The sequence below is a fragment of the Engystomops pustulosus genome, chromosome 3 (assembly GCF_040894005.1).
Source record: "Engystomops pustulosus chromosome 3, aEngPut4.maternal, whole genome shotgun sequence".
NCBI classification, from domain to species: Eukaryota; Metazoa; Chordata; class Amphibia; order Anura; family Leptodactylidae; genus Engystomops; species Engystomops pustulosus.
The window spans coordinates 93,117,826-93,130,385 of NC_092413.1; the positions used below are offsets into that span (position 1 = coordinate 93,117,826).

The 12,560-nt window shown below is 42.9% G+C and overlaps 2 protein-coding genes across 5 annotated transcripts in view; one reads left to right on the forward strand and one right to left on the reverse strand.

Annotated features, from left to right (window-relative positions):
* C3H13orf46 (chromosome 3 C13orf46 homolog) overlaps positions 1 to 12,560 on the forward strand; it is an 80,000-nt gene that overhangs the window by 42,207 nt on the left and 25,233 nt on the right. The window lies entirely within an intron of this gene.
* The window catches only part of PDE7B (phosphodiesterase 7B), a 251,962-nt gene that overhangs the window by 11,550 nt on the left and 227,852 nt on the right, over positions 1 to 12,560 (reverse strand). For both annotated transcript variants that reach the window (XM_072141469.1, XM_072141468.1), the window contains 4 exons: positions 12,145 to 12,236; positions 10,950 to 11,094; positions 8,795 to 8,891; positions 5,874 to 5,954 (listed from right to left, as the gene is read on the reverse strand). In XM_072141469.1, coding sequence (XP_071997570.1) covers positions 5,874 to 5,954; positions 8,795 to 8,891; positions 10,950 to 11,094; positions 12,145 to 12,236 — 415 coding nt within the window. The remainder of the gene's footprint in view (positions 1 to 5,873; positions 5,955 to 8,794; positions 8,892 to 10,949; positions 11,095 to 12,144; positions 12,237 to 12,560) is intronic.

Sequence of the window (12,560 nt, forward strand, 5' to 3'; positions counted from 1 at the left end):
CATGTCCTCCTATCCAGCGCAGTATGAATACAGAGAAATGCCCTGGATGGAAGGCATGTCCTCCTATCCAGCGCAGTCTGAATACAGAGAAATGCCCTGGATGGAAGGCATGTCCTCCTATCCAGCGCAGTATGAATACAGAGAAATGCCCTGGATGGAAGGCATGTACTCCTATCCAGTGCAGTCTGAATACAGAGAAATGCCCTGGATGGAAGGCATGTCCTCCTATCCAGCGCAGTATGAATACAGAGAAATGCCCTGGATGGAAGGCATGTCCTCCTATCCAGCGCAGTCTGAATACAGAGAAATGCCCTGGATGGAAGGCATGTACTCCTATCCAGTGCAGTCTGAATACAGAGAAATGCCCTGGATGGAAGGCATGTACTCCTATCCAGCGCAGTCTGAATACAGAGAAATGCCCTGGATGGAAGGCATGTCCTCCTATCCAGTGCAGTCTGAATACAGAGAAATGCCCTGGATGGAAAGCATGTCCTCCTATCCAGCGCAGTCTGAATACAGAGAAATGCCCTGGATGGAAGGCATGTCCTCCTATCCAGCGCAGTCTGAATACAGAGAAATGCCCTGGATGGAAGGCATGTACTCCTATCCAGCGCAGTCTGAATACAGAGAAATGCCCTGGATGGAAGGCACGTCCTCCTATCCAGCGCAGTCTGAATACAGAGAAATGCCCTGGATGGAAAGCATGTCCTCCTATCCAGTGCAGTCTGAATACAGAGAAATGCCCTGGATGGAAGGCATGTCCTCCTATCCAGTGCAGTCTGAATACAGAGAAATGCCCTGGATGGAAAGCATGTCCTCCTATCCAGCGCAGTCTGAATACAGAGAAATGCCCTGGATGGAAGGCATGTACTCCTATCCAGCGCAGTCTGAATACAGAGAAATGCCCTGGATGGAAGGCACGTCCTCCTATCCAGCGCAGTCTGAATACAGAGAAATGCCCTGGATGGAAAGCATGTCCTCCTATCCAGTGCAGTCTGAATACAGAGAAATGCCCTGGATGGAAGGCATGTCCTCCTATCCAGTGCAGTCTGAATACAGAGAAATGCTCTGGATGGAAGGCATGTCCTCCTATCCAGTGCAGTCTGAATACAGAGAAATGCCCTGGATGGAAGGCATGTACTCCTATCCAGTGCAGTCTGAATACAGAGAAATGCCCTGGATGGAAGGCATGTCCTCCTATCCAGCGCAGTATGAATACAGAGAAATGCCCTGGATGGAAGGCATGTCCTCCTATCCAGCGCAGTCTGAATACAGAGAAATGCCCTGGATGGAAGGCATGTACTCCTATCCAGTGCAGTCTGAATACAGAGAAATGCCCTGGATGGAAGGCATGTACTCCTATCCAGCGCAGTCTGAATACAGAGAAATGTCCTGGATGGAAGGCATGTCCTCTTATCCAGCGCAGTATGAATACAGAGAAATGCCCTGGATGGAAGGCATGTCCTCCTATCCAGCGCAGTCTGAATACAGAGAAATGCCCTGGATGGAAGGCACGTCCTCCTATCCAGCGCAGTCTGAATACAGAGAAATGCCCTGGATGGAAAGCATGTCCTCCTATCCAGTGCAGTCTGAATACAGAGAAATGCTCTGGATGGAAGGCATGTCCTCCTATCCAGTGCAGTCTGAATACAGAGAAATGCCCTGGATGGAAGGCATGTCCTCCTATCCAGTGCAGTCTGAATACAGAGAAATGCCCTGGATGGAAGGCATGTCCTCCTATCCAGTGCAGTCTGAATACAGAGAAATGCCCTGGATGGAAGGCATGTCCTCCTATCCAGTGCAGTCTGAATACAGAGAAATGCCCTGGATGGAAGGCATGTCCTCCTATCCAGCGCAGTCTGAATACAGAGAAATGCCCTGGATGGAAGGCATGTCCTCCTATCCAGTGCAGTCTGAATACAGAGAAATGCCCTGAATGGAAAGCATGTCCTCCTATCCAGTGCAGTCTGAATACAGAGAAATGCCCTGGATGGAAGGCATGTACTCCTATCCAGCGCAGTCTGAATACAGAGAAATGCCCTGGATGGAAGGCATGTCCTCCTATCCAGTGCAGTCTGAATACAGAGAAATGCCCTGAATGGAAGGCATGTCCTCCTATCCAGCGCAGTCTGAATACAGAGAAATGCCCTGGATGGAAAGCATGTCCTCCTATCCAGTGCAGTCTGAATACAGAGAAATACTCTGGATGGAAAAGACATATCTACACTGACTGCATGTTCCTGCACATTCACTTCATATGATGCCGGCATGTCCTTCTCTCCATATACAGTTGGGCTTCTGCAACTGTATACCACTCACTGTCCCTGCGCTGCAGAGAAGTAAAGAATAGGGTCTACAGTGAAACAAGGAGGACATGCCGGCATCTACACTGACTTCATGTTCCTGCACATTCACTACATATGTCTGCAGATGCCAGCATATCCTACTCTCCATACACAGGTGGATTACTCATAGCTCCCATCCGTCACGTATTCGGTGGGAAAGTCCTGCTTTTTCAATGCTGTCCCGCCATCCCGGGAGGCTGAGAGGATGTGTGAGGGATATACAGCCTGTGTGTATAGTGAGACTTATACAGCCTGTGTGTATGGTGACGCTTAAACAGCCTGTGTGTATAGTGAGTGGTATACAGCCTGTGTGTATAGTGGGGGTATACAGCCTGTGTGTATAGTGAGTGGTATGCAGCCCATGTGTATAGTGAGTGGTATGCAGCCCGTGTGTATAGTGAGTGGTATGCAGCCCGTGTGTATAGTGAGTGGTATGCAGCCCGTGTGTATAGTGAGTGGTATGCAGCCCGTGTGTATAGTGAGTGGTATGCAGCCCGTGTGTATAGTGAGTGGTATGCAGCCCGTGTGTATAGTGAGTGGTATACAGCCCGTGTGTATAGTGAGTGGTATACAGCCTGTGTGTATAGTGAGTGGTATACAGCCTGTGTGTATAGTGAGTGGTATACAGCCTATGAGTATAGTGAGTGGTATACAGCCTGAGTGTATAGTGAGTGGTATACAGCCTATGAGTATAGTGAGTGGTATACAGCCTATGAGTATAGTGAGTGGTATACAGCCTGAGTGTATAATGAGTGGTATACAGCCTATGAGTATAGTGAGTGGTATACAGCCTATGAGTATAGTGAGTGGTATACAGCCTGTGTGTATAGTGAGTGGTATACAGCCTGTGTGTATAGTGGGGGTATACAGCCCGTGTGTATAGTGAGTGGTATGCAGCCCGTGTGTATAGTGAGTGGTATACAGCCTGTGTGTATAGTGAGTGGTATACAGCCTGTGTGTATAGTGAGTGGTATACAGCCCGTGTGTATAATGAGTGGTATACAGCCTATGAGTATAGTGAGTGGTATACAGCCTGAGTGTATAGTGAGTGGTATACAGCCTGTGTGTATAGTGAGTGGTATACAGCCTGTGTGTATAGTGAGTGGTATACAGCCTGTGTGTATAGTGAGTGGTATACAGCCTGTGTGTATAGTGAGTGGTATACAGCCTGTGTGTATAGTGGGGGTATACAGCCTGTGTGTATAGTGAGAGTTATACAGACTGTGTGTATAGTGAGTGGTATACAGCCTGTGTGTATAGCGAGTGGTATACAGCCCGTGTTTATAGTGAGTGGTATACAGCCTGTGTGTATAGTGGGGGTATACAGCCCGTGTGTATAGTGAGTGGTATGCAGCCCGTGTGTATAGTGAGTGGTATACAGCCTGTGTGTATAGTGAGTGGTATACAGCCTGTGTGTATAGTGAGTGGTATACAGCCCGTGTGTATAATGAGTGGTATACAGCCTATGAGTATAGTGAGTGGTATACAGCCTGAGTGTATAGTGAGTGGTATACAGCCTGTGTGTATAGTGAGTGGTATACAGCCTGTGTGTATAGTGAGTGGTATACAGCCTGTGTGTATAGTGGGGGTATACAGCCTGTGTGTATAGTGAGAGTTATACAGACTGTGTGTATAGTGAGTGGTATACAGCCTGTGTGTATAGTGAGTGGTATACAGCCTGTGTGTATAGTGGGGGTATACAGCCCGTGTGTATAGCGAGTGGTATACAGCCCGTGTTTATAGTGAGTGGTATACAGCCTGTGTGTATAGTGAGTGGTATACAGCCTGTGTGTATAGTGAGTGGTATACAGCCCGTGTGTATAATGAGTGGTATACAGCCTATGAGTATAGTGAGTGGTATACAGCCTGAGTGTATAGTGAGTGGTATACAGCCTGTGTGTATAGTGAGTGGTATACAGCCTGTGTGTATAGTGAGTGGTATACAGCCTGTGTGTATAGTGGGGGTATACAGCCTGTGTGTATAGTGAGAGTTATACAGACTGTGTGTATAGTGAGTGGTATACAACCTGTGTGTATAATGAGTGGTATACAGCCTGTGTGTATAGTGAGTGGTATACAGCCTGTATGTATAGTGAGTGGTATACAGCCCGTGTTTATGATGAGTCGTATACAACCTGTGTGTATAATGAGTGGTATACAGCCTATGAGTATAGTGAGTGGTATACAGCCTATGAGTATAGTGAGGGGTATACAGCCTGAGTGTATAGTGAGGGGTATACAGCCTGTGTGTATAGTGAGAGTTATACAGCCTATGTGTATGGTGATGCTTATACAGCCCGTGTGTATAGTGAGTGGTATACAGCCCGTGTGTATAGTGAGTGGTATACAGTCCGTGTGTATAGTGAGTGGTATACAGCCCGTGTGTATAGTGAGTGGTATACAGCCCGTGTGTATAGTGAGTGGTATACAGCCCGTGTGTATAGTGAGTGGTATACAGCCCGTGTGTATAGTGAGTGGTATACAGCCCGTGTGTATAGTGAGTGGTATACAGCCCGTGTGTATAGTGAGTGGTATACAGCCCGTGTGTATAGTGAGTGGTATACAGCCCGTGTGTATAGTGAGTGGTATACAGCCCGTGTGTATAGTGAGTGGTATACAGCCCGTGTGTATAGTGAGTGGTATACAGCCCGTGTGTATAGTGAGTGGTATACAGCCCGTGTGTATAGTGAGTGGTATACAGCCCGTGTGTATAGTGAGTGGTATACAGCCCGTGTGTATAGTGAGTGGTATACAGCCCGTGTGTATAGTGAGTGGTATACAGCCCGTGTGTATAGTGAGTGGTATACAGCCCGTGTGTATAGTGAGTGGTATACAGCCCGTGTGTATAGTGAGGGGTATACAGCCCGTGTGTATAGTGAGGGGTATACAGCCCGTGTGTATAGTGAGTGGTATACAGCCTGTGAGTATTGTGGGGGTATACAGCCTGTGTGTATAGTGGGGGGTACATGTATATGGTATATACAGCCCATGTGTATAGTGAAGGGGACATGTATATGGTGTATATATACAGTGAGGGATACATGTATATGCGGTATGTCTGCGCCACTATTGTGTCACACGCCACCGTTTGGTGGTGCAGCTGCACTAGCCACAATGCGAGACAAATTAGGGGGTGTTTCGGTGCTCATTCGGCCCATGCGTCAAATTTAACATCCAAAGTCTGTTGCACACCTTATGTTAAAGGTGCACAATAAAAAAGTATGTGAACGTTGGGGCGTGTTTTTAATGAATCTGTCCACTCAGCATTATACACAGGCAGAGCACTTTTAGTGCAGTTTCCCACATTCTTAGTAAATGTGCCCCACTGTGTATCTATAGTGAGGGGTACATCTATATAGAGTGTGTATCATAGTGAGGGGTACATGTCGGAATGCGAGGGGGCATGGCTTTTATCAGCCGGCACAATTTCATATAGGTAAAAACATTTGTGTAAGAAGTTAAGATTCAACTGCAGCATACATTTAGCATATATGTAAAAGGTAATATTAGTGTGTGGTGTGCGCTTACCAACTTGTATACTTGGTATGGAGTCCTTCTGTTGATTGCAAAGGGGGCTTATTTCTAGGCCAAACTTCCGTTCAAGGTCTCCTGGAAACAAGCGGAAAAGAATTAAAGGGGTATTGCAGGAATATGAATGTCTGATACAAAAACCAATAATGCTATAAATAAATACAACAAATCTCAATGTCATTAATTGCAAGGCTGAGCTAAAATAGTTTTCTTTTACCATTCACAAAAACTTTTTTTCTAAAGTATCTACAAGAGTTATCTCCAAGATGGCACCATCTACAAGTACAACTCCCATGATCCCTAAATTCTCAGGAAAAGCTCCTCCCTCTTATGCTCTGCTCCCAGTGATGATCTAACAGACAGGCTTGCTCTGTTACCATATTAATCATGTGTAACTGCCATCACTGCATATTGCCCCACTGAAATGTCATCTCTCCACAACACTGGCCATACTGGATTCACTGCAATGCTACAGCCAAACATAGTGATGATCACATGACCTGCTAAGGCAGGTGCAGGACATGTGATGTGGGCATGTGACTAGCAGCCATCTTCTGTCCTGTGTCTCCTCCACAGGAACAAAATAAATGGACTGATTAAAGGAACGGTAGCATTTTAATACTTCATTATAGTGTAAGGTCTCTGCTAAAGAGAGCAACATTTTAAATAACAACTAATTACATATTAGCTTATATTTTAATGACCTATTTGAATAAGAATTATGATTATTCCTGGAATACCCCTTTAATTTTAGCTTCCAGGAATGACCATATTAACCAAGTGCTTACACATTGCATACGCAGTGGGAGTGTAGGTTCCAGAATTATAATTAACAGAAATATAGAGGTGTTTACTAGATAGCTTGTGCTGCATGTCAGCCCTATCAGATTTCTATATTGGCCCATATTTATTAAAGCCCCTGCACCATGTTCTTTTTAGTGCAAACTGCTTGCACATGTATTTATAAAGTGTCCGCAACACATTTGGGTCCCGACTGCATTATACCTGAGGCAATGCTGCACTGAAAGGGGTACAGTCAGACAGTGTACGCCACATTTATCATGCAGTGTCTGACAGAATTGTTTTGTACGCCTGATACAGCAAATAAAAGTTATTGCATTCTGTCAAAGCGTTGCTTGGTGTGCCAGATTCATGAATCCGGAGCTCCCTGCACATTTCACAAGTGAACTGCACATAGCGCAGTTTGTACTGTTTTTGAGAAAGGTGGGCCATTTACTTTGGAATTGCAACCATACAATGGGACAGATTTATCAATCTTTTTACAAAATAATTCTGTCATAATTTCACCAAAGACACTATCTACAACACATTTATCAAGGGTTTCAGACAGTTTCTAGAAACTTCTATGAGTAGTACATCAAAAGGGCTGTGACCTCTCAAAATTTTGCCGTAGTTTCTGGTGTAAACTAAGACAATTAATATAATTAGTACGACTAGAAAAAACAATAAAAGTAGAAAGTATTAAACCAGGGTATATTTATCAGCCCAGCATCAGACACAGCGATAAACCCAAGCAAGTATAAGACTATTTAGTCTGCACTGTCTTACATTATTGCATTTTTCATAAATCTGCCCAATGTATTTTAGTAGGTTAGTGAGCCACTTGTCACCTTGACATTTCTACATTGTGCAGTAATTCATTCAAAAACCCAATAAATGTTTCTTAGTAAGCCTGAGACTGATACATTTACACAGGGAAGGAATGTGAACCACAGGGGTGTAACGATCGCGAGTGAAGAGGGCCCGCAGCTCTCAGAGTTCAATATATGAGCATCTGCTTGTGCGCTGCATCAATACAAGAAAACAACACATGGGCAGATGTTGTTAAATTGAATAGTGGCAGCCGTGCATGTCTGGCACCTGGACCCTGTGTATGTCAGGAGCCTCTGCCCCATCTGAGGACCCTGCTAGTAATAGCAATAGAATAGTACTTGATGCGGCCACTCGAGTACTATTCCTGAAGGTAAAACAGTTAATAACAACTGTGTCTTTAAGACACTGATGCTATTAACACAGAGTGCAGTGCTGCTGGGAGGTTTCCCCTCTAGGGGGTCGCACAGCAGCGTAAAAATGTATTTGCACTGCCCCACTTCCTCCACCTCTGTCCCAATGTCCCATGGTAGTGAGAAGACATAAGAGAACACAAGAGTGATTTTATTGTTTTTTAAATCCCTAAACCTTTCTGCGCTTGGATCAGGGCAAATTATTTATGTGAATTATTAAGTGACTATTAGCTACCATGGAGGTTACTATGGCAGCCTTGTGACTTTAAGATTCCATGGGGCACTTTTACTATTGGCTACTGTAGGGGCAACATTACTATATTGGCTACAGTGAGAGAACCCTTACCATATTGGCTATTGTGTGGGAACCCTAATTAAGCCGAAAGATGAAATGCATAGGTTAGTGCTTATCCTAGTGTTTCCATATATGTACTGCAGTGTGTCTGAATATTTTAATTAAACTCAATAAAGAAGACCTAAATAATACTCGGCAGACACTGGAGATCTTTCTTCACTGTGTGGGCACTGTTACTAAATTGGCTACTGAGGGGACACTGTACACCATGCAGTTGCATCACACAGTAAATGCTCCCTGCCCATCACAGGGCATTATCACACATCCATACATCATGTGACCTGTTTGCAATTCAACCCCATTCATTTGAATGAATGGTGCTGAACTGCAATATGAAGCACACCTCTGTACATTTCTGAAAGTTTTCATTACCCTGCGGCCCAACAGAAATGAATACTACCAATTGTAATCCACTTTATTCTAGGTATCTGGCCTTACTTTAGTTCTTTTAAAACTATGTTTAAAAGAACTAAATGGAAGTTATTGGTTTGGCTCAGCATTGCTGGACAACCTGACTTGAATATCTGGCAGTATCTAACCTTGTCTGTAGAATTCTTCACAGACTCTCTCACTCCACTGCTTGCTCAGCTCCCAAACACGACAAGGATTGCAGATGTCAGCACACTTCAGGGCAATCTGAAATTGCAATACAGATCATTACCCAAGAGGCTTTTGATATTTAACAATCATATGTCAGGTCAAAGTTCAAAACACATTTAGAAAATTTCACTGTGACTTGTGGTTGTATAATAAATCCAGAATACAGACTGCCAGTCTTAAAGTTTACACCACAGGAAAAATTTGATACAAAATTTAAAAGGAACCTGTCAGCAGAAATTAACCCAAAAAACACTATCACTATTTTCTGAAACAGATTCCTGGCTTCCAGATCAAGTTTTTTTTTCAGCCATGCTGCTAGCTGTCTCCGGCGTGTCTCCAGGCTCACACGCCGGAGACAATGGCTGTGTCGCTGTAGTCAGACTGAATGGACCACTGCCAGCAGTCTTATAGTCTGGGAATGGCCTTCCCTGTATCTGGGCAGATATGTATCACTTCTAGCCCCTGAAGAATCTAATGCTATCTTAGAAGAAACGTGTCGGGCGATTTTTTGTTATTTTCTTATATTGCAGGGCAAGCAGCTGCAGGAATAGATGTGGACTGTCCTTGTCAGGACAGGAGCTTTTGGGGTTGCTTTGAGGGTCAGCTTGCAGTGATAGGGTCTGACTAGAGTAGTGTGATGTACCCTTTCTTCTCCTGGATGGATGGATTGACTTTGAAGGACCACAAGATCCATGTATGCTGTACCCTAACCAACGCCTGGTACCACTGACTGGGTGAGATTGCTCCTGTTTCTGTTGCAAATACTATATTTATACAGCTGTCTATGCCGTGCAATAGTGTTATACTTTCCAACATATCTGAGTGAAAAATTTTCACTAGACCTTTTTATCTTAAGGCCTTATCCTGTGTAATTTAAGGTTTGATTCACTTGTTGAAGCCATTTTGAATACAGGGATGACAACTACAGTGAAGTTGGTATTCTTAGGTGAAGAAAACTTGATTCAGTGGTAAACTCTTCAAATTTGATTTTCTGGATGATGACAGCACACCGGTCCATGAAAGAATCACTAACTGGAAGGTGTTTAACTGTTTGATAGCAAACTGGTTTTGGTTTATTATGTCAAATCTTCTGACAGGTTCCCTTTACATTATTAGAACAAATTGCCATCATCATGGAGAAGAATACTCTTTTATTTAGTGATGGCAAATATGTATTCAAAGATGATTGTATTATGCCATTAAGTTAAAGTAATTTATTCTTATTGACCTGAAGAAGGCATCATTCCAATGTTGAATGATGCCTGTTCCTAACAAAGATTAATACACATTTATCCACAATGGGACTGCCTTGAGGATCATCCTTTTGCAGAGAAGCAGTGCCACTGTGAACAACCAGCTTTCCAACATTCTTCTACAATTTCTTTAAGAAAACGTGTTAAACGTATGACCCATGGACACAAAATTTTTTTTTCCTGCAAAACCATTTAATCAAGGGAGAATAAGAGGAGATTGAGGAAGAGTTTAGTTTAACCAAAACTTTAGAAACACCCAGCTGGCAATTTATCAAAGAGTAATACAACAATTAAACACACAATTAAAGGGCTTGGCCACCTTTTAATAAATCTGTTCCATTAAACATGTCTCTGCATGTATATGTAGTTGTTGTACCTTTGCCTCCTTTGAAAGTTTCAGCCTTTCCCTGTTATCACTATGCTGTCCTCCACATAAACACATAGCTTCATTTCTCTGACTGCACCAGCCCATCATCATGGTGTCTCCCTTTCTCACAATCCATCCTCACTGACACAGGTAGAGGGGAGGGAGCAGGATGAGTCATAACTCTGCTGCCTTAGCGCCTCCCATACATCAGTTATCACACGGAGCAGACTAAAGTAAGTAACAGGAATGCTGAATCACTTCATGAATATGCAGGGATTATTATTAAGGCATTAAAGACACACGGGCAACTTATGTAAAAGAGTGACCAAGAGAAAAGATGATATGTAATTGTTACATTATATTAATACATATAGTATATTTACTAAAGAGACATGTAAGAAGAGGTGACAGCTTCACAGGAATCAAACTTCTAAATTTCAAGGGCATGGCTTTAGATAAGGATATTTTTTTTACCTGTAACATGAAATGCCTGTGGTCTGACTCTGTCAAGATGAGATCATTGTTGTCAAGGTGAACTTTAAATCGGCTTAAAAACTCATTTTGACGATTGATGTCTGTCGATAATATTAAGGAACCCAACTGCTGTTCAATATCCAGCCTGAAATATCATCAAATGGTTTACATCACTAATGAGAACTATGGATCAAGAATCATCACCAAAATTAAAGCTGTGTCTTCTAATGTTAGGACTCTGAGGAGCAGCCCAATGCATGAGGCATGCATCATACATATCTGAAATGTGCTGCAGAAAATCAGCTGATTGTACTACTACTATATAACTCCACAGCCCCTAGACATCAGTGGAATTATTTGTTGGAAAAAGCAGACCATCCTTTCTACAGAGGCTGTAGCCTCTCACCTAGCTTTACAAGTACCCTACTCTGTCCAGATCATGAAAAAACACAGAAACAGTTGGCTTTCTGAAGGCGGGACTGGTTTGGCTCAAACCCCTAAGTCATGTCACAAGGTTTTAACGTTCCAGATTTACCCTGGTTGTACGTTTTATATAATCATTTTGTCTGCTTGTATTTTTATAAATATATGCCTTTCTTGGTTTTGTGCACATGCACTTTATTGTACCTTTATATACAATTATCATGGAAATATCATGGCACATATGTAAATTGTGTGTGTTTGAGTCTGGGTGGGTATGTTCTTGTCTTTTGAGGACAGCAAAATGCCTTGCCCCAACACAGTAGACTGCAGTGCCTAGTAATAAAAAGAACTATTTATATGGCACAACAATTTATATGATATACATAAGTAATGGGAGAAATAATTTCTTTGGCAGAGCATATGTAACTATATTTTTTAAGTTAAAATCATTAGCAGTCATTCTGACCAAGTCTGACTTTATAGATGTGAATTACTCCTAACAACACTACTATATTTATAACATAACAATATGTGAAGCAGCCATCTTTATTAATTAATTTACGTATACAGTCCTAAAACTAAATTGGAATTTTCTAAAATTTTGTGTAAACAACTTAACTAACTTCAAGCCCTTTTTACTCATCTATATCACAGAACCTCTCATTTGTCATATTTGTAAAGCCCTTGTAAAAAGGCCCATGTGTTTAATAGTGTTGTATTTTTCCCATTTTAAGAAAATATACACATTTCTGGAGTTTTTTTTAATACTTACGTCATCTCTTTTGACAAATGTGCAAATAGCCTTGATTCTCTCAGCATACCAACTGTGGACCTCCAGTGATGGTTCTCTAAAACTGACGTATTCTATAAACAGAACACAATAAAATAAGTGCATCTGGTTTAAAACGAATCACAATATTATTGTGACACCTGAACTACAGTGAGGCTAAGGTGCTCAGCCACTATAAAAACTGGGAGGGCGAAAGGTAAGAGACAAAAAAGTGGGGCTCTAGAATGGGGCGCTAGCGCCCCATTGAGGGCCCCACTATTTTGTCTCTTCCCTTTCGCCCCCTTGTTAGGGTACTGGTCTTGGAGCCTGGGAGCAGCTTGATACCGACCACCGATTCCCCACCGTAGGATGGGGACTACCCTTGTATGAGGGCTATTTGCAATTTATTGTTGCACGGC